The sequence below is a fragment of the Labrus bergylta genome, chromosome 7, assembly GCF_963930695.1.
Source record: "Labrus bergylta chromosome 7, fLabBer1.1, whole genome shotgun sequence".
NCBI classification, from domain to species: domain Eukaryota; kingdom Metazoa; phylum Chordata; class Actinopteri; order Labriformes; family Labridae; genus Labrus; species Labrus bergylta.
The window spans coordinates 18,253,815-18,277,893 of record NC_089201.1 but is presented as its reverse complement, the minus strand read 5'-3'; the positions used below and the strand labels follow the sequence as shown (position 1 = coordinate 18,277,893).

At 41.5% G+C, this 24,079-nt stretch overlaps 1 protein-coding gene across 2 annotated transcripts in view; it reads right to left on the bottom strand.

Annotated features, from left to right (window-relative positions):
- Positions 1 to 24,079, bottom strand: part of met (MET proto-oncogene, receptor tyrosine kinase) — a 76,635-nt gene that overhangs the window by 26,028 nt on the left and 26,528 nt on the right. For both annotated transcript variants that reach the window (XR_010666672.1, XM_020637234.3), the window contains exons 3-10: positions 19,193 to 19,396; positions 13,242 to 13,370; positions 12,777 to 12,953; positions 11,331 to 11,488; positions 10,552 to 10,666; positions 10,151 to 10,287; positions 8,877 to 9,041; positions 8,423 to 8,522 (exon numbers count right to left, since the gene is read on the bottom strand). Coding sequence is in view for 1 of the 2 variants with exons in the window: in XM_020637234.3 (XP_020492890.2) it covers positions 8,423 to 8,522; positions 8,877 to 9,041; positions 10,151 to 10,287; positions 10,552 to 10,666; positions 11,331 to 11,488; positions 12,777 to 12,953; positions 13,242 to 13,370; positions 19,193 to 19,396 (1,185 nt within the window). In the remaining variant the exon portion in view is untranslated. The remainder of the gene's footprint in view (positions 1 to 8,422; positions 8,523 to 8,876; positions 9,042 to 10,150; positions 10,288 to 10,551; positions 10,667 to 11,330; positions 11,489 to 12,776; positions 12,954 to 13,241; positions 13,371 to 19,192; positions 19,397 to 24,079) is intronic.

The window sequence follows — 24,079 nt, the reverse complement described above, 5'->3', positions numbered from 1 at the left end:
AACTTCCTGAAGCTCTAACCAGCATGCTCATGTGCTTGAAACTTCAAGAATGATCTTTGCAGTCAGCGTTGTGATTTTGTTTTTTAAGAATTCAGTCCTCCAGAATGTTTGGATGGCAAACACAGTTGACTTTAGCGCAATTTGCTTTCATCTACTGGCCCATGACCAAATGTTGCTACAGTTGATCTACATGTTGTTTTCTTATGATGTTTGAAAAGCTTAAACAACATAACAAAAGGTCTCAACTGGAGTGTGGAACACGTGGACAGGTGGGATTAAACAGCTGCTGTAAATCAAGATTAAGAGATTTCAATTCAAAGTTATGAGGCTGGGTGGCACAAACAGGGATTCATTTTTTAAATCTCTTGTAAAATATTGTCTTAACCTTTGTTTTAGTTGCACCATTATCAAAAAGTAGCACAGAAAGACGATTGATATCCTGTTATTTCAGCTTTTACACTTAAAATAAGTATGATTCAGTTGCACCAAAATTTTAAAGAAGAATGTGACACATTTTACACTTAAATATACTGAAGCAGAAATCAAGTATATCCTCTGTAAATGGCTCTCTGAGTCATGACTGTCGACAATGAGTGAGAAGTGCGAGTCCCTCTGGCTGTGTTGTTGTCAGAGCCGTGTTTACATCATGTTAACATGGACGGGATGGCTGACTCCTCCCCTTGCATATAAAAGCTGTTTAAGTCAAGTACTAGAGAAAAGAAGGAAAACATTCTCACTGGTAATTTGAATGTCATTTCAGATAACGGTCATTCATATACAATGTGAAGCTCCGAGCTAACTAAAGTGTGCTAACATTAGCCGGCTAACACAACAATGCAGGTCACAGGCAATTACAGCTCAAGCCAAGGAAAATTTTGTACGCCGTTTGCACTAAACTCCTTGGTGTGAACTCAAGTAGAGGGGTTGGAGGTGTGCTGCTGGAGGAGAGCGGAGGCTTCAGAATAGCGGAATTGTAGCCAAAGAGCAGTTTGTTTTGGTTTCTTGCTGGTGCTCAAGGGCGACATCTACTGGATCAAAAAGTTGCACATTCCTCCTGTTATATTTAATGAGGTGTGTGATCCAGGCCTAAGTTTTTATTCTTAACCTAATTTTGGTAAACTCTGATGAGAATGTATCTTGGATTAAATTGATTTTTGTTGTTGAAACCCAGCTGAAGTATTTTGAAGAATTGCGTTAAGTGTCAATAAGCAACATAACACACGATTGCAAAATCCTGTATCAATAAAGGCTCCAAATCCAGTAAAAACAAAGTGTTTTCAAACTCACACTCTTACACAATGTAGTACACGGTGCAGTTGCTGAGCTGAGTGTGGGAGGTTATTTGTTGGAGGGGAAATGGGATCTGAATAGGGGTGTAACTGAGATTAGGATTTTGGGCAACATTCCCGCAAACATGAAATCAATAAAGCAGCTAAGAGGGATATGGAAAAGAAGGAGTGTGTGACAGCTGTTGTTGACATAGGAGATGCAGTAATGGGAGCAGTTAAGAGGTAAATAGTGATAAAGTTGTCTTTCATCCCCTTTTCTGTCTGTCAATTTGGCAGCCACTTCCTTTTATATTTCCAGGCAGACTCCAGAAATAATGTTCCATTTTAATGTGGTTAACCTGAGTAGATAGTAAAAGGTATTTGTTTTTTTTATATATAGGGATCCTGGTTTATTTATGATGTAATGCAAATATCAATTTAAAGCCGTTAAAGTGTCAAACGTGGCATGATATTCCTCCACACAGGTGCGCTCAGAACAAACCCGACTAGTTTGGCACCGCGCTGAGAGATTGATGTTGATATTTGCTCTGTAGTGTTTATCTTTTGGGCTACAAAGGTACATGTGTCCTTGAGTCAGAATCCCATGAGGACAGGAGGCAGCAAAAGATCAATGTGCCTCTTGTGACCTTTGAGCACAACAAATTTGCACTGTTGTTTAGTGAGTGGTCCTTTAGAGCATTTGGAGTCCTTTAATTGACTAGTTTGCCAGGCACGGCTGACACACACAGTCCTTTAAGCATTGATGGGGTCTGTTTGTTCCTCAAACGTTTATCTTGTTGCTGTTAAGCCACTTGTTAAAACAATTAGTTGAACTTTCTCATTGCATTAAGATTTCATTAAGTTCAGACGATAGACTGTATGAAACATGGACACATTCTAAGTGGCTTCAGTGGGAAATAAGAAAGAATGGATCCCCGATAGATAGATAATAAGACACTAAGAAGCTGGGAACTGCTGCACTGTGTATCATGCCTTGAAAAGTTTGTTATGATCCCCCCCCCAAAACAATCTGCTTTAAAAGACTTCCAACACATTGAATTTTATCGGACTCCCCGGAGAGTCATTCCTGCAGTAGCAGCAGCAGCAGCTCTGTCAAAGCGTTACTTAAACTTCCTCATACACTTCCCAATCTGACTCCCCAGGGAGCTCTCACAGCCCAGATGGACACACACAAACACGTACTCAAAGTTTCGGCCAATTGCAAACACTTTAAACTATTTAAACACACATGCATGACTGTAGAACGTGTGTCCCTGTGTGTGACTCTGGGTCAAGCAATCCAATTAACCTCCACCCCTAAAGTCTGAAAGGGACTACTGAGCAACCCCCCACCCTTAACCCCTCTCCCAGGAGTGTGACTAAAGGAAAAATATCCTGTGAATTAGTGGAAATCTCAGTCAGTTTCATTGTTCACTGGATGTCTCCTCTTATTTGCGGGAGAGGACATGAAGGGTCTGTAGTTTGGGAGCAGCTGTAAATACAATCAGTCGGGGAGCCGGGCAGAGAGCGGGCCGAGAGGTTTACAGTGGGGGGTGATGAGAGAAACAGCGATCCCCGAAACCTCCGCCGTCCCTGAAGTATCATTAGTGTAACGGCCTGCGAAAAAGCCAAGTCACAACGGAGCTCCCACGTACAAAAGTGCTTGTCAAATCTAGAGTGATTGATGTCAGTGGGATTTTCATGCTGGTTCCTACCACGCTGCGTTGCGTTATTATTTGCTTTGGATTTTAACATCCGTGTCTGTGCTTGCTATCTTTTAGGTTTCGATTTCAACACGTCTTCTTTTGCATGAATCTTTGCTTCTTGTAAGTGCAAATGTATACTACTTCTCTACTACTACTCCTGCAAACACTGCAAGTTTGATGTGTTCATATAACAACAGTCACCTATTTCCTTTAAAGGGACACTTCACCCATTTGCATTATGCTTTTTTATCATTAGAAACCTGGAAGTATTTTTTGAATGGTCGTGCATCCCGCCAACATGGGAGCTATGTTAACAAGCTCTATGGAGAAAGTTGATTCGAACCGACAATGACAGAAAGTATGTTTCATCTTCAAACTGATATGGATGAAGCCGATTTTGAATGTCTCGAGCAGGCGAGGCACAAGACCTGCCTGTCGGGCTGGGGTGAGAACGAGGAGCCCGGGCCGGCTCGAGCTCGAGCTGTGCATTCTGGGAGTTGTTGTCTTTCATCCACGAGCCAAAAAGACACTTTCTGCCTTTTCTCGGTCAAGAAGACACCAACTTCAAAACATATTTCACATTTCTAGTACATTTATGACCCAATGTCAATACAGATTCAAGTTTCAACTGGTGAAGTATCCCTTTAAGCAGTGATGCATTTACAGAAATTCTCACCACCTCAGCTTGACTACAGTCTTTGAAGCACCCAGTCTGCTGACAGAGGGGAAAATGTTACTCATTCACCTTCATCCCCTTCCCTCTTTGCTACCCCAGATGTAGAGGGTTTGGGAAAGAAAAGGGAGCGTCATGAGGTGTTCAGGTGTCAGCTGCAGGGATTCAACCCACTGGGATGAGATAGGAGGCGGAGTCTGACGTGAATCAAGGCAATTTGTGAATGCAGGCAACAGGTGTCTGGCTACAGTGACGCATCAATTCAAATCAAACTGTCTGTGATGTTGCAGCCCGGCAGAGCAAGAACCCTGCTGCTCCGTTGTTGTTTTGTGAGCGAGCTATGAAAATGTACAGATCACATTTTTTGTTGTTTTCGTTTGTGTATGTGCAGCCCCCCTCTTGGCTTTGTGACCATGCCAGCTTCAGATCGTAAAAAGAAAACTCTCTTTCATGTTGTGGGAAAGCTGAGATTGGCTGAGACCAGGCTTTACTCGAGATCTGAGAGGCAGATATCAAGTCAACAACGGGTGTTTTTTTTTTTTTCCTTTTTCATGCTCCGGCTCCAGCTAAGACCCAAGAAACCTTTTCTGTTGGCTTTAAGAAAGTCGTGGTTTCCTCTCACTAATCTGTTTTGGTGCGAGGATCTTATAGATCCCTGATTTCACACATTTCATCAACTAAAAACTAAACTGAACCTCATTCTGCTGCTGTGGCTTCTTAACCGAACGCACGGCTGTCATTTAGGTTTATGAACGCAGCAGCTCTGGAGGCATGACAGACTGGCTCACATTACCCAGATTGCCGTTCCACCAGCGGTGGAAACCTCTGGGAAGTCCGTTGGTGAAAGATCTGTGCCTCTATTTTGAAGGGTTAAGACAATAAGACACTTATACTGTCCCTTCCCAGGCTCAGCCTTAACTCATCCCGTTTACTGGAAGGAATTTAACAGGCGACAGCTGGGGCCCTACAGGGCATGATCCCATCCTAAATCATTAGCCTTACTTTATACAGACTGCTCACTTCATGCTCTCCGTCTTTCCCTCTCTAAGAAGCCTCTTTTTGTTTTCCTATCCTCTCTACGCTGTTATTCCAGTTAAAGATGAACAATGAGCTAGCGGGGCAAGGGGTTGGCTTCAACAAGTCACCTTACTGCCATCTATTCTTCAGATCTTAGCACAGTAAGAAGGTTAATGGCAAAGGTTTTCTTCCAATTTGCATGGTTTCAAAGCCAGTCACAGCATGTGTCATCAAAGTGAACCTTGACTACCCTTATGCTAACTCACCATACTGTAGCATCAGGTAACGCAATTTAACACACTAAGCCTCTAAGATTACAGCAAGTAAACTAAGCTGTAACTTTCATGCACTTTTCAGAATAATCCATGAGAGAAGACTTTTTTTGGGGTTATTTATCGTTTTTCTTAGAAGTTACTTTTTGCATTACAAAGGATATAATAAATGGTTCACAGTGAATACTTTGCTGTTGCTGATTGGCTGACTGATGTCCTCTTAAACATAGTTTCAGGGCGTTTTCACATTAATCACGATGTTTCGGACCGTGCCCGGGCACGATTGCTCCCCCTTCACTCTCCCTCGTTGGTCTGCGTTCACATTAGTGACATCGTTCCGTGCCCAAGTCTCCAGAATAAATCACAAAATGGCCTTACTGTATCGTCAAACATTAAGGTCACATGCTGTGTTGAAGTGCTGGCTTCTCAGACAAAAATGCAGCAGCCAGTATGTCCTCCTTCTAAGTTTAGATTCTGGTCCAAAATGGTTTGTTTTAGTTTTAGTTTTAGCACAGAGGAGAGAGGCATTTTTTAGGCACCCCCACACGGCCGTTTTGGAAGCCCCTCAGTTTGCCAGGCAAACGGCAAACCAACATTGTTGCAGCGACGGAATCTGGCAAGCGATCTGGTTCAGATATAACTGATTGTACCGGATCTAAAAAGCCTCTGCATGTTTCTAATAAGCTTAACAAGCAGAAATGTGCTCAAACTAGGATCGATATTGGAAATGCTTTTGAAAAATGGAGAGAGGTTAGAACGCAGAAATGTTTCAAGGGCGATGTAGAGCTGGCTAGACACTGAAGCTTCAGTGTCTGCGGTGTCTTTGAATTTTTTGAATTTGGACTGCAGTACCCATTTTAAACTCTACTTGTCAGAGTTACATATTGCTCCTTTAAGTTATTATCGTCAACTTTTAATAATAAACCTGACTTTAAAAGTCTTCAAGCTGTGTCTGTTCACACTATTTGTGTGTAACAAAGCTTAAGGTCCCCAGAGACCAATCGACAAGTGACCTGAACACAGGTCAATGACCAGGGAAAGGGAAACTGAAAGATGAGACTCTGCAGGGACTGTGTGTGTGTCTTGATGTCCATTTGTGTGAGACAAGAAATACTAAAACAGAGACACTGAGGACCGACAGAAAGATCAGAGATACAGGGATAGAGATTGGTTGGAGAATAATTGAGATAGGAGTGTTATTCCAAGAGAGTACACGTTCAATTTCAGAGTCTTTATGTATGTATGTGTGTGTGTGTGTGTGTGTGTGTGCGCGCGTGTGTGTGTGTGTTTACCAAGCGCATTATCATCTCCTGACTGGACCTGCAGCAGCGTGTGCCTCAAGATGACAGATAACATCACTACAAAGCACTGCTTGTCCTCAAACCGCCTCCCAAAAGCAAACATCACACACATACGCTCACAGAGTAAAACACACCTTTTCTGTGAAAGACCGGCTGTTTGTTTGTTATGACTCACTGAGAAAGATGTCATCTCACAAAGAACAAGCACTTTTAACAACCTGCTTCTCATCACCTTCAGATACAAAGTGTTAAAAGTTGAAAAGTAGATAGAATAGATAGATCGAATAGATCGAAACTTGTAAGAAAAAATGAAGAGTTCTTAACTTCTGTTTCAAAAGGTTAAAAGCTACTTTGCCTTTATCAAAATGTCCTCCGGGGGTTAAATGACTCTTTTTCATGGAGAATTTTGTGCAGTTAAAGAACTGCTCCATTTCTCTCCTTTCTTTCAAATGATGTGGTATCATTTTTTTTTAGCAGCAACTGCAATGAAACCTAAGCTGTGAGACTGTTCTCCTGGTGCACCAGAAGAGTGGATCAGCAGGTCACTAGGTTCACATAAAATGGAGACATGGTGGGTAGTTAAACCTAAGTAGTTCTGCACAACACTGCTGCAAAAGATGTATTGTTGTCTTCCCCTTTGTGCTAATCGTTTGAGATCCATATTCTCCCATGACGTTTTTAAATTCTGTTTTTAAAAATGAGCCAAAAGAACAGAGACAGAGTTTGTAATCCCTAACTCTTTGTTTTACCTTTTTTTTTCTTCCTTGCACTATATTTACAAAAACTGACAATGTTTAAAGGACATTTCTACAGAAGCGTTCTGCTAAATATCTCACATTTAAGAATTATGTTTTAATTAAGAAGTACAAATCTAATCAAGTTTTCTGAATTAATGTAACCAATAAAAACTGGTCTTCAGACACTTGACAATGACATTAAGCAGCCCTTTGTTTATTTAAAAATCTACCTGTTCCTGAATTACAATGTCTTAGATGTAGGTCCTATATGTATACGCCTGTGACAAGTCATAAGCTGATAAAACTCAAATGATTTAATCCATTCACTGATGTATTTTACTTACAACCTGGATACCCTTGAACATATTTAACTCCTCAAAAGGCGTTTATAATGAAGCCACATCCATTTTTCAGACCTTTAATGGCCTGCAGACAGCATGGTGAAAGCGTCTGAGTGTCAGGGTCATATAACTTAAAACACAATCTCTTGCTGCCCCGTGCAGTGAAGGCCAGCCAGTCAACTGCAGCGATGGCGAGCTCCAAGCACGCTAATGTGTGTGTATCATTTTCCTGCAATAAGTAGAATAACGTCTGACGGGAGGTTTGGGGAGCCAGAGCATCCTGAAGACCTCGCTCTGCTTCTGGGTTTGAGTCAGAAGTGACAGCTGGATCCCAAAGATCAGACGCTGGATCGTTCGTTTCTTTTCTTCTCGTGTTTGTCTGATACTTAAGCTCTTTCCATTGTCTTCAGTTCTTACATTAGGATGTATAATGACAAAACCATGTATAAGACAGTCTGGTTTTTGAAAGAAAAACAAACTAAAAACCTTCTTTGTCTGCTGTTCATGAATGATATTACTGTTCAAACTTTCAACCAAGTGGTCCATGGATACAAGGAAGAACTTCAAAAGGAAGCAAAAGTTCCTCTGACACATTCATGTTTGAGTTTCAAATAGGGCTGCTCCCAAAAAGTCAGCACTTGTCATCGTCAGTCAAGGAAGACGCTGAGTCAACTTCCATTGTTCAGAGAAGTTTTTGCACTTTTGTCTGTTAGCTGTTAACTTAACAGTGCCTCATTTGTGAGAGTTTTACTGCTGAATTTTCAGATTTGTCAATTTTGATATGAAACACAGTCATCCTCTTTCTTAGTTTGCTGCTACAGGTATAGCTACCATCAGGTTCTTCCCTGCACAAGACACTAGTCGCACCATCCGTCTATTAATTGATATACGGAAACCAGTCACCTACGTAAGTGGAAACGAGACGTAAAACCTGCAGATGGTTCGTGCGGCCAATTGAATAGAAAGCACCTTAAAAATATTCCTGAAAAAGTGAAATTCTTCTTTATTCAAGAGTTGCCAGGAGCTTTAACTATCTCAGCGTGGTTACTCCACAGTGAATGGATTTTTTGTGACACTTTTAGGATATTAAACCCTTCTTGTACTCACCACATGAAACACCTCAGCATCCTGAGCGATTGTGAGAACCATCTGTGGCTGGAGGCCGGATTGAAGGAAGAAGCCATGAGCCGACACCGTGCAGCCTCCGCTACAGTGAAGAGGGGGGGGGGGGGTGTTGAGAAACGGATGTTAGCGTCAGCACCAGACACAGTAGATCCCCACAGGGAAGAGCCTGCTGTTAGCCTTAGCAGTTTAGCCACTCTTCACCTCCTACACATTTCCTCCTGCTGTAAAACTAAAGCATTAATCTGTCTGGGCTCATTCACATTGGTTCTCCATCAGGTTTGCTCTCCCTTTCCCTCTTTTGTTTCTGCTCTTAGTCGAAGAAAAAAAAACACAACACTCAAATTTTAAGGAACTTTGTGGAACTGACAAAGACAAAGAGGGATATCCAAACTATTTCCACAAATCCAAACCCTGTACAGAGTGATCAAGGGCTAACCTGACGAAGGAGCGCGAGGGCTGGATGCTGTTGATGATGGGGTCTTGGTTGTATGTGAACTGCATGGGGGCGAGGCGCTCCACCGAATCCACCGTCAGCTTCACGGGTTGTTTGGAGGGGACACCATGAGGAGGGGTCTTACAGGTCAGCATGGTAGAAGTCACGCTGATGGAGGATGTTTAGTCAGAGCAGAGGAAAAGGGTAAACACACAGACTACATTGTTGTGTTCAGTATGTACAGTGGTAGCCGTTGTCTAAACCCCTTTTTATGCATTAATTGATAACTGACTCCAATATTTAAAATACTCTCTGCAAAGTCAGCAGCACATATTGAACATTACTAATGTAGAAATGTGATCAAGAAAGACGCCTTGCATAGCCATCAGTGCTCACTCCACTTTGTAAAGGGTCTTTTATTTTCTCAACATCCTGCTTAAAAATTCACAAAATCACAAGATATTGGACATATTGGGAAACTTGGTCCCAATATCAACAATGGGTGGAATCTATTTGAAAAGCAGATCAAACAAAACTTGTTTTATTTTCTATCTGAAGAACATTGAGATCAGTGTGGTTTCAGAAAAATGTTTTCACAAACTATCAGAAACGAAGTCGGCCCCTCGTTTATGAAACATGGGGTATTCATTTGATGGCAGTTGTGATTCAAAGGGTATTTTTAATACGTTAATAAAAGCAAATGCTAATTTTAGAAAGAAAGAGTCGTGCATGTGTTTAATGGGTAAACAGAAATCAGTTGGTGTTATTGATTTTGGTGACATGCGATACATGAAAGCCTCCACATACTGGACATCTGTGTCATGGTGCACTCAGATACTGGTTACTTACCCACCATCATGTTTTATTTCTTCACAAGACAAAAGACCCCTTTAAAGTACTTGCCAATTCAGACATTTGGTACCTTTTCTTCCACTTTTTTATCTTCCTTCTCAATCTTAAATTATTTAAATCACAAACTTCCTCCCCTGTATGTTGAGCAACTTGTTGTTCCCAAGTCTGATCTGAAGAAACCCTTTACGCCCTGAAGTTTTTAAATGACATGTAATATCTTATAGTCTCGGCTGTTTGGTTTTATTTGAGTCTAACCTTTGTTTTTAAATACGTTATTTATTCCAGCGGCGAAATTAAATTATTTTTTCTCTGTTTTTTTAACATGCCATCGCAAATAAGCTAGGAGTACACACACGCACACAGACCTGACATGCAAATTTGATGATCTATCAATGTAAAAAGGGAAAAAGAGTTAATAAACTGACCTCTGGATCTTACAAGCTGCTTTCCCTATCATGATGTCTCGCTTGTTTCCAGTATCAAGGAATGCTCCTCTGATGGTCAGCATGGTGCTTCCAGACTTTGGCCCGAATGTGGGGAATATTTCATGGATCACAGGGTCCTGGAAGCAAAGACCACAAGACACTGTTAGCCATTCTGTTTAGAAACAAGTTCATCACTTTGAATTTCAGTGTTGACATTGCCCACAAACACACAAACACAAGTTTGCTAAACTTTTCTAAATCCATATAGATGCTGAAAAATGAATTTGTGCACTTTTTGTAATATGTCTTATTTTTTTAAAACATTGATTTAGATTTATAATCACTGCATACACAAGTAATGCTGCACAAAAAGCAGCCAAAAAGAAAAAAAAAAATCTTACCACAAAGGTGAAGCCGTCCATCGTGGCCACCTTGTTGCCACTGGTAACCTTCACTGTGTTTCCTGATGGGGTGAAATTCCCACTGAACACTGCGGAACACTGGATCTCAGTCCACCTAAACACAACCCCCCCAATAACAACACACAAACCAGGCATTATACTACACCACCACAATCCAGCATTTATCCTAATTCAATGATCTTTTACGGCGCGCTTGCACAAAGAGGCGATCTTCATCTGGAATTGAGCTAGCGTTTTTTTTTTTTTTTTTCTCTTTCTCCCGCCAATTTGTCATGAGGTTTGTTTGTAGAAAAAGAGGCTTTTGAATGGGACATGGCCCCAGTGGATTTAGGAGAGTGGAAAGTCTGCATGTGGAGACTTTTTCCTGCAATTTTTCAGTTAGCGGAGTCATGTGTTGAATGCAGGAGAGAGGGGGGGGCTTTTTAGCATTCTTTCTTCAACACAACAAACCCTGTTAAACATATAGGAAGCCAATGTACTGTTCCCTTTATGTTGTAAACACCCATCATTTAACACACACACACACACACACACACACACACACACACACACACACACACACACACACACACACACACACACACACACACACACACACTCTCTGTGTCTCTCAGCCTCTTAAAGGTGGCTTTGCAGGAACATTACTTATTTTGAAATGCTGACAAAGCCTGTCCAATTATAACACGCACACTGACATATCAAAAGAAGAAGATTTTCTACAAAAAAACACAGCAATGGACACACCAACATGGACATACCTGTTGACATTGTCTTGTCTGGTCAGTTTGCAGGGAGCCCCTGCCACCTCCACTGTTAGCAACGAGGTCTTAAAGCTCTCCGTCTTGTCAAAGCCGAAGTTTTGCCCGCACATTGTCACCACTGTCGAGCCTCGTATGGGTCCAGAGGCCGGAAAAATCTAATGCACGCACAAGAAACACTTCCAGCGTTAGTCAATTTATATTTTCCAATTAGCATGTTGTCCAGGTGATTTTGTTATCTCACTCTTATCATAACCTTTCACCTCTCTCACATTATGTTATTTTACAGTCCACTATGTCTATCTGCAACAATAAATTGTCCACTTTTGTGGTAAAGCAACCAAAATTGCCCAAAACATTCACATAGTACAAAATGGTATAAAAAGTCTAGAGGCAGCACACTGCAGCCCTTTTCACACATTTCACAAACTCCTGAAAATGTCTCAGCTGCATGCAAGAGAAAACAGAGTGGAATTTTTCACCTAGACTTTATCCAGACTTTAACTTGCCAACTTAACTTGGGGTTAGTGTGTCTTGCCCAAGGACACATGTAGCGGCACAAGATGGACTTACAGCACACTTATTTAATCGTATCCTAATCAAGGTCAGGTGTGATAACAAGCTGAAAGATGTTTTTTTTTAAATTAAAAATCCTGATCATGTGTAGGCGACCATGGCTCATCTGGTTATAACTCGCCATGGAGGAGAAGCAGAGGAAGTGGTCATCGTGCATTTCCATTGAGAGAAAAACCCCAGAGTTTGACAAACACTCATGAAGTAAGTTCATACATTTCAGTCAACAAGAAACATCCATGCAAACTGCGGTGGCAAAATCTTCTGCTTGTTAAAAACAGATTCAGAGGAAGAAATGTTTTGACAAGATCTTGTACTATTTTGTTTCATTTAGAGCAAGGATTGTTTTAGATATACAGTATATGTGGAGACAGTCTGACTGCATGAGGTGCTGCATTAAAGTCACACAGAATGAACACCACCCACAGTGTCAGAGCGGTATTAAACAGAACAGTGCTGCTGTAAGAGCTCTGACATTTCAGGTAGGACCATTACCTTCACAGACGGCACACTGTGAAGACAAATACAGTGGGAACGTACAAATCACGGGTTCAACAGACAGGTTATATGAGCAGCTTTTGGGAGGAGAGAGAGGAGTGAGAGACAGTTTGAACCTCGCATGATGTGATCACATGATAGGGTGTCCCAGCAAACCGAGTCAGCAGGAAGCTGTACGGTTACGTAAGATAACTTTTGGGGTCAGGTTATTTGCTCGGTGTTGAAACCACAGCGAAATGAACAACCACCATGAGATGAGTTGCCATGCTACTTTTTCTGCCAGCATGTTTAGTATTTCAGCAATAAACTCTAGCTTATTAGCAAAATATTGAAAGTGACGAGTGAAAAATGAAAAAAACCAGCGGCTGTGATTACCTTAGTGATGGCAGGTGTGCAGGAGTCCAGGGTCCAGACAGAGGGGGGCGGACACTCTTTGGCTCTGGTGCAGCGTCCATCACACCAGCCACACTCCGTCACCCTCGACGACAGCAAACAGGACGTGCAGCTGGTCAGTTGACTGCAGCCGGGGCCGATCAAAGGGATCTTAGTGATCTAGGAAAAGAAAGCGTAATGTGACATCATGATGAGATGCTTCTTCAGTTTAAGAATTTCTCTTCAGACAGATGTGGATCACACAAGCTAATCAAATGCTTGCAGTAAGCTTTAAGGAGAATGATTCTCTCTTATCTGTTGGCCATGCTCCGTGTTTGCTGCTGTTCATCTTCTCTCAGTGAGTACAGTATTTTCTTATGTTTTAAACAGTTTTAACCTGACAAAAATCTTTACCGCATTTCTCATCCCACTAAAGGACCACACCCTTTTCCCTTTCGTCCAACCCACCTTGTTTCCTGTTACCATTAGCAGGTCTCCATTTGATTGGTCAGGATCAAGCAGCGCCACACTCGCGGAGACAGGTCTTGAGTCAAGGCGGATGTTGACATGAGGAGAAGCTAACCTGGAGACCAGCACCTGGAAAGAAGAGACACGTGCAACCCCTTCAGCAATTAAAAACTAAAAAAAGAACATTTGCTATTAATATAATAAATATATCGATACTTGGCGGCCATGAATTTATATAATATCATTTCGCAAAATATCTCAACACTATGCTGTACTGATTTCCTCCACCATCTCTCATACAAGCCTACATATTAGCCAAACCTTTGTTAACCTCAGTCCAATATCAAGTTCAGTTAAATGAACAGCTTTGCCATTTATGGCTCCTAGTCCTTCAAGTGATACCCAATGCAAAACAGCCTTTTTTTTTTTTACAGAAGACTTTATACCTATACTACTGAGGGTTAGGTATAAGATATTTGTTGTATTTTGTACCTACACTCACTATTTCAGATATTTTGCTGTTAGTTGTCAATTGTATGTAGACTCCAATCTCCAAAGTTAGATATAAGGTTGAAAAGCATTGTTTGGTTGTTGTATACCTAATTTAACTAAATACAGGTAATGACACAATTCAAAATACTTTGGGAACAAGAAAAATTATCTTGAAATTGGTGGCACATGTCAGAGTGTGGTTTGGACACCTTAACTTAGCACAGATCAACAACCCAACAATTTCCATTCTATCTTCTTTTCTCTTCAAATGATCTAATCTGAATTAGCTAGATGCCACCAAAGAAATCAGTCTAAATTGTCTGTGCCGTGCTACAGCCAGTCCTCCGAATTTTACAACAAATATTTCTCTCTGGCAGATTGTTGTGCTTATGGATGCGATCCTTGGAAATAGGCATAAACAAAGAAAGCAGGGATCAAACAATGGCTTCATCTGTTTGCAAAGATACAGTATAATCACATTCAAACCAAATAGATTGACTGTAAGATGAGAAGTGCCTGGCCTGGAAAATATTTGGTGTTTGTTCCTCATAAAAATGGAACATTTTCCACTGTTAAAAAAATGATTCTGCGCAGGTTCAGCTGAGGACACCTGTGTCAAAGGTGCGGCTTTGTTTACTGGTTACAGTTTTTCTCTGTTGCTGTGTTTATTTGGAACACTTCACTGTGAAATTGCTCACTAATACATACAATGTATTATACAAGAGGGAAACATTAGAAGGGGTCTGGAGTACACAACAATAGAACCACTAATTCATCCAACCTTCACTCGGAGATGGTGAAGAAAAATTATCCAGATTGTGTCATCGTTTCTGGCTACTTCATTTAACTGAAGTTTGGCTTTAAGAAGAGTTTACAGGTGATTTATAATATGGAGTTAGTCTAAGGTTGGGAGGGGGGGATTTTAAACTTCTTACTCTTTGTTGGTTGATTTATAGATTAAAATGAGAACTTGAGAGCTGACTTTTAAGAAAGAGACTTCCAAACTAGTTGTTAACTCGTAACATTGACACAGGGGTTGGTAGGAAAATTAAAAACTGGTTTTGGGGCTATGAGAAAGAGGACGCAGCTGCAGGCAGAATAAGAGAGTACTCTGACATGTTGTGAGGCGTTTTAGACACACTAACCAACAGACACACTCATATCTGCACACTACAATACACACTTCTCTTATCTTTCCATCTTTCCATCACACACACACAGATACTTTCAATACCACGCACCTCATATATGTCATGAACTCGCATCATATATGAAACATACTCCAACATAAAAACAAATATTCATACACTCACTGTTTGCACTGTTCCCTCTTGTTCTCACACACTCCCCCCTCTACACATGCAAACACACACACACACGCAGTCAACACACCTGGATGAGCATTTATCATGTGCGGTGGTTACGCTGCAATTACAAGCCTGGGAGCAAACAGAACAGAACAGGGTCTCTAATGGGGGTGTGGTTTCTGCAGTTACAACTTTAAATTATACCGGTTGCCCCCATCACACACAAGACACACAAACACACACACAATACAGACAAGCACAGACATACAAAAATAGATGTAGTTATGAACACATTCTCTCTGCCCAGTCATGATGAAGCCGCAATGTGATGTCTACTCCAAAAACAAAGCACTGCTTTTGTATTGTTAGCAAAACACACACGCACACGCACTCACACACACACACACACACACACACACACACACACACACACACTGACACAAACACGCAGCGAAGTACAAACCTGGCTGCCTGTAAACACACAGCAGGGATGGCGGTTATTGTATGTGTGTGTGATTTATTGTAAACACAGCACAGTGCGCTTGAAGGGTCTGAAGCAAATATCCACAGGACTCTGCATTGTAAAATGTTTTAATGTAATTTTGCTGGTTGGCTGGTACTCTGCTCACCCTCTGCTCACCCTCACAATCGTCTTGTATCCCGGCATCATGCCCCCTTCCTCTGTTTGAGCCTCATGATCAACGTTAGCTTTGTAACAGCGAGTATAATGGGTGGCTTTCCGCTAAGGGACAAGGCCATACAACAGGCAGCTCTCTGGAGGTAATAGCGGTGTAAATTACAGCTTATTGTATTAAGCATGCCGGGGGGAAGTTTGGCCTATAAACACAGCCACTGTGTTATTCCCACAGTGGTCCAACTGAAGGCGAGGGAAACACTTCCTGAGCCAGAATGGAGTTCATCAGGGGGAACAAGGCTCTTTTTCTTTCACTGCGTCGGCTCCGTGTTCCCCTCTTGTTTCGTCCGCTGGGAGCCGAGCAGAAGAATGAAATACACGAAAAGTTGACAGGTTCTTTTTTACCGTACTAACAATGTAATGAGCGGCCAAAGCAAAGGCTGCCATCTCTCACAGAACTGCAGCAGAGCTGAGGGAGAGAGCAGGTGGGTCGCAGGGTCGTCAGTTCAAATGCACGGGTCAAGAAATCGGGGAAGGTGAAGGAAAACCTGCCGTCACATTTGGATATCTTAAAGCAAGGTGTTTAATGGATTGTTCCACAACTTGATGATTTTACTTTTCTTATCATTTCTATCCGTTATGTCTACATTAGAAAAGATAAGCACGGACAATACTGGACACCAACTCACCCTAAACAGAAAAGTTGTGCTATAGTATTTTATTACAGTTTTTTGTCTATTGTCTCCATTCTTTTTGTTACACAAGGGTATAATACTACATGATATGATACACCTTATTGGCTAATCACTTAATATCAGTATTTAGTTAACCCTGTTCCAGTTCTGTCTCCCCTCCCTCTCTGTCTGAATGATTGGCAGGAAACACTTGATTAAAATGAAGAGGTTTCAATGGCTGGTTAGCTGCTCTCCTCTCCTGACCTTCTCAAACTCCTCAGCCAATTCAGCCAACCGCAAAAAAACAAAAACAAATCAAAACATAAACTGAAGGAGGGCTGGGGGGTGAGGGGGCGTCGATGATAGAGAAACACACAGCAACAGCTGCACGGGACAGAAAATGCCGTGCGAGTGAACGTGTCAGCGGAGCCCGCCGTTCACCATTAACGTGCCGTTCGGCTTGTAAGCCCCCCTCGCAACCCCACCATCATCGTCTATAACCCCCCCCATCCATCCTTCCCTCCCTCCCATTATTTGCAGCTGTCGACCCTTTTTCCACGTCTCTTGCCTTTTTTTTCTCCCTCCATGCGAGTCTTTTCATTCTTGTGTTTCAAAAATACGTGAGGTCATCACCATCGACTTGAAGTTCAGCTCAATTCGTCATAGTTTTTGGACCAGCTCTGTACTGATGCACCAAAATGACAGCACTAACTGCACTTCACCCTGCAGCTGTAACCATTGCATGTTTACAGCCATGCTTTTAAAGTGGACGGACTGAAACCCCGCATGAAAAGGGATGGAAAGTGAGCACAGTGATTCACAGTCAGATATGCAGCTACGCAGGCGAGTCATCATAATTCAATTACCTTAAATGCCAAAAGTCTATATTTGACCCTATGATCAGCACTTTCATGACTCGTCAGAACAAAACCCTTCAACTAACGGACCTCCTACAGGCCAAAACACACTTAAGCTGCAGGTGCACTGGCACTAAAAGCTACACAATTATTTCATGTGCCAGGTTCTAGTCAGGGAGAGTCATGAAAAGATGTTCTCGTTAAACACTGATTGCGTGATTTGCGTGTCTAGACGTTAAACTTTAAGTGAAAAGGGAATGTTTTTGAGACATCTTAAAACATTAAAGCACTGTTGTGCGTGTTTCAATACAAAGGTATTAAGTTAAACATATTTGAGAGACAGCTGTTTGAAAGAAGCTCTCACATTTCAACCAAATTTGGTCTGATTCAAACCCCTTTTACTCCTAGATCTTTACCTCTACAAAATGAAAGAAATTACAGCTTACTTGGAAGCCAAAGGCTTGCTTAAGAAACTGACACATGAAACCTCTCTGAAGGTCTCAATAGAAAGCAGGTATCAATGTCAGTGCTAGAACAAAAAAAGTGCAATAAGGGGAGCGTTTCTTGGCAAAAAGCAAGTGACCTTTGTAGAAGACCAAATGGAAAAATGGAAGACAAAAAAGGATGGGGGGAGGGGCATGACTTTTAACATTCAGGCTTTGTTTGGCAACATCCAATGTCTGACTTATGTACAAATGTGTCTTTAAAAATTGGGGAGTATGATGTAAAAGACTTCAACTTAATGTTAGTGCAAAGTCCTTTAAAGTCTGTTGTTTTTCATTTCCAACAGCTGGGTATGTAGAATAGTCTCTATGGTTTGGTTTTAGCAAAATAAATAAATACATAAATTGTTTATTCGAAAATGGGAATTGAATGTGTTAAATTAATCCAACACTGGTTTCTGGTGTGAAGATCATGAGTTTATCCCATTGGTTCCCAACTTCATTTACAGACCCCCCAGTACCTCTTAAATAATGGTAACACACTTACTGGATATTCAAAGGTCTGAAGATACAACTGTTTCCTCAAAAAAATCAGGCTATTTAGTCAGCCACACTTCTAACTCAGGTTATAATGAAAATAATTCAAATGTTTTTTTTGTTTTTTTTTTGACAGTAGTCTATTTTTTTTCTATCTGGGTTCTGAGGGACCTTAGCTTTGTTTTGTTCAGAAAGAAGTAACTGGTGGCAGTGACGGTGACTGTGGAGGTGGTGGTGGTGGGGGGTCTGGGTGGAGGGGTAAGGTTGGGAACCACAGGTTTATCCAATTCATCGCCATCACCAAACTTCAACAATCCCCTTCTGCAGCAGGCATCACTTCCAAATTGGTGATGTGATTGCAATTTGCTCTCAGTTTCATGTGTGAGGTGTTTTCCTTGTTTTTAAAATGTTACACTGTAAGTATTCCAGTGTGAATACTGAGAGCACTTTGAGATTTTCGTTTAAATGTAAAGTGTGTTATAAATAAAATGTATTATTATTATTATTATTATTATCTAGTTACTGTCCGGACAGAATTAAAGATGGCCCCTGACTAAAACCCTCAAGAAATAGTACTGACAGTTCACATATGAGACACTGAGAGCAGCTTGGAGAAAACCAGGCTGGGGGTATACTCCATAAGTTTTGGACAATGGTCGACAAAATACTCTGTTTGCTCAGATGGCGGGCTTGAACAAGGGCTCTTTGGAGGCTCACTGAGTGGAGGTCAAAGGAAAGCAAACTGTGCAAACAGAAAGGTTCACAGTGCTCAGTCATGAAGTCTCCTGAATCCTGCGAGGCACCTGCAGCTTACTGTGTGTTGTGTCTCCAGCATAGTGCTTTCACTCCTCACGTACCAACATCCTGCCACATTTACATGAACAATAATAGAGGGAAACCGCGCTGGTCACTGAAGCCTCAGGGGCTTGGTTTATGCCAAACTGCTAGTATTTTCAATGCAAATGACCCGCCTTTCAGAAAAGGACAGTGCTATGTAAGTTCTTTACCTCTATGTGGCGTCCGTCTGCTGTGCCCAGGTATGCCACCGCACGGCCATTCACAGGAACAACTGTGATGGAGGTAACCAAGGTGTTTGTCAAGTCTTTGTGCCAGTACTCCAACCGCTGGACAAACTGGGTCACCTGCAGGCGGTACTTGCCCTCTTTTCCCTCATGGATTCCCTCATGTGGGCCACAGTCGTCTGATGAGCTCTGCAAAGAAACCAAACACATCAGTTAGAATTTCTGGTCCTTTGCTCAAAGTATAAAAATGTCAGTGAGTGCTTCATATCGAGGTTATGGGCATGATACTAATATGAAATTTGGTCCTGACATTTAAACCTTGGTCATGATATATGCCTCTGGAAATGAGGCATGTAATAGTAAAACATATATAAGTTATCAAAAAGCCTCATTTAGCATCCATATCTGTCAGAAAACCAGGTTAAATAAACAGCTTATTTGGCCGATTCAACCTTCTCAAGACCTTTTGGGGCGTGGAAGCTGGGTTGGATTGTCAATGTCATTGGCTCTATACCTACAATCATTTTTTTTGCGGTCTTACATGGTTGTGTTCTCTGCCTCCTGACTTTCAAATAGCTTTGCCATCGCTCTCATAGTTAGCAGTTAGAACACTCAGTCAACACAGTAGTTGCCCCGAGGAGTCTGTAAAGCTATAAAAGTCATGGTAAATCATGGCTCTGTATCACTATCTAGTGCCAAATGACACATCCACAGCAAATCATCACCAGCAATCACTGCACGCCCACAGGCCAAAAGTTTTTGCAGTCATCAGTAATTACCTGTGGCAGTCATTATTGTTTGCCAGCAGAAGCCCCAAATAATAAGATATGATTATGAAGTCTATTACATTAAAACTATCTAAGCTTAAAACAAAAGAAGCTAAATCAAATATCAAAAAGATTTTTGGAAAATGATATGACAATTAGGATCTCAATATTTTTGATGCTTTGATACATTTCGATATCACATGTTTAAAAAAGGTAACAATCTCTTTTATTTTATTGATAGCAATATGCACCCAACCCAACGCGAGAAAACAAAGCCTCAATTGCACAACGGCAGGAGTTTGCGTGCAACCATCGGTCAAATAAAATCTAGAACCAATATTGGGTGCCAAATACTTTTATATATTTGTTGCTGTGGAATCAAAACACGTATTGATTTCATTTGATTCTGACTAGCATCATATTAAAGTTTTTTTTTTTTTTAACCTTTATTTAACAAAGTTGGTCCCATTGAGATTAAGGACCTCTTTTTCAAGGGAGACCTGGACAAGACAGGCAGCAGCAAAAACACAAAGTTACAGACAGACAACATTTTGCATTAAAAAAGAACCATCTATGATTCATATCTGGGAGTCAGTAGTTCAAGCAGTCGAGCTTAAAGAGCCCATATTATGCCCTTTTTGGGGTTCGTATATTTAATCTATGTACCTACTTTGGTACGTTCACAATAGATAAAGTTAAAAAAAAGTGTCTGTTTTCATGTACTGCTCCTCCTTGGAGTCCGTCAGCTACACTCTGTTGAGCCCACACTGTTAGACCCCACGTGGGCCAAGTCTGCTCTGATTGGTCTGCCAATCCGCTCTGTCGTTATTGGTCAGTTGCTCAGCACGCGTCTCGGAAATTTCAACATGAGCTGCAGGGCTTGCCACAACGAGCCAATAGGCTTAGATCAGTGATCTCACACTGACAATGATGTCGCACTGACACATTTTTATCGAGGGGGGCTAGAACCGAGCGTTACATGCAGCTAATGCTACAGCTAACAGGAGGAGGTAGGAGAAGCTGCGTTTCTGCGGACTTTGAATTTTTGCACATAGATGTGCCTAAACATGCACAGGACACTTGGAAAACACACTAGAGGGCATAGAAAACCAGAAAAAGCATAATATGGGACCTTTAAACATCGGCAATGCTATAGAATCTGCCTCCATGGCTTTCATTTTAGATTTAAAAACATTTAAGGACACCAGCTCCTTGAGTTTTAAGTCATTCTGCAACAGATTCCAGGCTGAGGGTGCAGAGTACCCAAAAGCCCTTTTCCCAATTTCTGTTCGAGCGTTTTCTGTTTCTGTTTAAAATGTTAGTACCGTATATGAAAATAACCCATTTTGGATAGAAGCTAATTAATATTACTTTTGGATGCTTAACTGTATGAACAGGAAACTCTAAACTACAGAGTTAAAAGTTGTTGAATAGTGTCTCAGGGGGCTTTGACAGTAAGGAACAACCACTTCAAACATGTAAACCTGTATGAGAATAAAAACCCAAAGCAAGCAGTGTAAACTTCTAATTCCTACAATAAGCATATTTTGAGCATATTTTGAGAGAACTGAAATTGGATTAATTTATCCAAACAGTTTGCTTTCCTTACAAACTGCTCATGATATTATTTCATGTTGCACTATCGCCTTTCATATCTGGCCTGTATGGGGGAGGGTTGAGAGCCAAACCTCTTAAGCCCCCCTCAGCTTCTCTTTCATCAGGCCGTGCTCGTAATGGAGGTCCCGGCGTGATAGTACCTCTAGGGCAAGTACACGCTTTGTTGAATCCAAGTCTGTGGACGGCAGGATTTCATGGGAAACAGAGAAACATGCTGTTTTTCGTTCCACAAACTTCTTTTCTCCCAACAGGGCAACTCGTTTTTTTTCTTCTCCCTCTCCACATCCATCCGCTCACTTGAGCTGAGAACCAGAATCTGTCGCTACTGCCCCCCACTTTGGGTTCTAAAACGTCGCTGGGTTGTGCAGTTTGTTGTGTCTGGAGCCTTTGGAGCATACAGTGAAAGCGTGGACTGTAGCCAAAGCTGGATTCAGGGCCTCTTTTTTTTTCTACATCAATACCCCTCCTCTGCCCTCTTATTGCCCAGCCCTTCTCTCCCTGCTTCGGCTCTTTTTGTGTTTAGTCATGGATTTCTGTCCCAGCCTCGGGTTTCATTAATTATTAATGACCCAGAGGGTGGCGGGCCTCTTTTGGCTCTTAAGGTCCTTGACCTGGCTGAATGACTGGGTCGAGCTTTCTGTTGTTTTCTCAGCTTCAGTGGATGGTGACCTCTTCACTGGAGTCAAACAATGGGAGAGTGAGTACAGGTAGAATTCCAAGTCGATGCTCCATTTAAAAGTTACTCAAAGTGCCATTAGTGCGAGCACTTTTAGCCAAGAACTTCTTACTCTCCCCATGGAAAAGATTGTGACTTGAGTTTTGACCTTTCAGTACAACTTAAAGTGCAAAAACAGTTCTTGTTGCATCAAACTAAAACAGTTATAATCACTAACAGAGTCTTAGACCCTCTCAGTCTGAATCTGAAGCACTGCCTCAATAATAAGGCTGTTTTTTTGTGGTTTGTGTGGAACAAGCTGCATCATTTGTCGAGCATGAATCTCGAAGGCAAGCTTTGAAGGTGAGGCGAACAATGGTGGAGTGATAAATCAGTGAAGTTACTTTCTTTGTGACATAACAAAGCTGAGACCAGGGGACAGACTGCACAAAGAGGAACGCTGAGGGAAGCAGTGAACCCTGGCTCAATGGTGAATGACGTTGAGGTACACACATTCTTTACTCAAGTATAAATACAGATCATTAGCATCAGGCTCAAAAACCTACTCAAAGTATCAAAGTTAAAATCAGCATAAAGCAGCAAAAGACATTTCCACCGGCTGTTTCTGTGCAAACCTAACTGAACCTCAAGCCATGTCTTAAAGACTTCTAAACTTAAATCATTCAAACTTGCTGGCTTCAAAGTTTTCCCAGTTGTTCATAGACATCTGGTTGGTTCAACGCTTCTTCTCGGATCATTTCATCTTGATACATCTTTGATATTTCTGTCAAGTGTGAAATACGGTGTTGGAAATCCAAAGACTCATCTTTTCTGGGTCATTGTTGGTCGAAATAGGTTTTGATGTTGTGAAGGAGGCACACGATACCAATTAAATTCCCCTTAGCTAACTTAACAAGGCTGCCTCTATAAGCAGTAAAACGTACAGTCTCCATGTCAATACAAACAGTAGAGGGTAAAAGTAACCATGTCCATTAGACAGGTAAAGAAAATATACCTGAAAGCTACACAGGTAGTATTGAAGTATTTGTACTTTTACTTTTTTTTTTTTTTCACCCCTTAGCTAACTGACTAGTAACAACAGACCATGATTAAATAAAAAAAAACTGAAGTCAGTGGCTGCAGTTTGAAAGACAATAGTGAGGTCAAACCCATGGAAAATGTGGAGGAAATCTAAAGCTGGCAGAAAAGTTGGATGTTTTAAGGCCAAAAGCACAGCTGTGTGGTGATGCCGCCAGCTGATCTGTGATTAATTACTCTCTGTTTTATGGAGGAGAAATGGTGCAAAAGGGATAATAATTGACAGAGATGATAGATTTGAAAATTGGATAAAGATATGGAAACGTGGAAGAAGACGAGGGTTTCTGAGAGTGACCTCTACCAAGAAGTGTATCGGTCTTCGTAACCTCTGTTTGCACTTTCAGAACACACTGGATAGTTTCAGCACTCATGAAAAATCTGCCAAAAGTCCTCTCTCTTTCCAAAAGTAGAGCAGATAGAATCGTCATCGCTTTAGAGATTATGCCACGCGGCTCAAAAAACAGGCCCTGGGCTGATTATTTTCAGAGCAAACAAACAGGACTTTGGGGTGTTTGTTGAAGCGGAGCAGGTTCATGGGAGGGAAGACTAGAAAGGTCTCGGAGGCATTCCTCGGCCTCGGCTTAGGTATTCCTGAGGATCAAGGCAATGAAATTGGACAGTGGAAAGGCTGTTTTGACAAGCTTGTTTGAAGCTCTGCTGCTGTTATCCTTTGCTGTTTCTTGGCACGGAGACAGAGAGTTCTAGAGGACGTCACGTCGACACGGCCATGTGAGC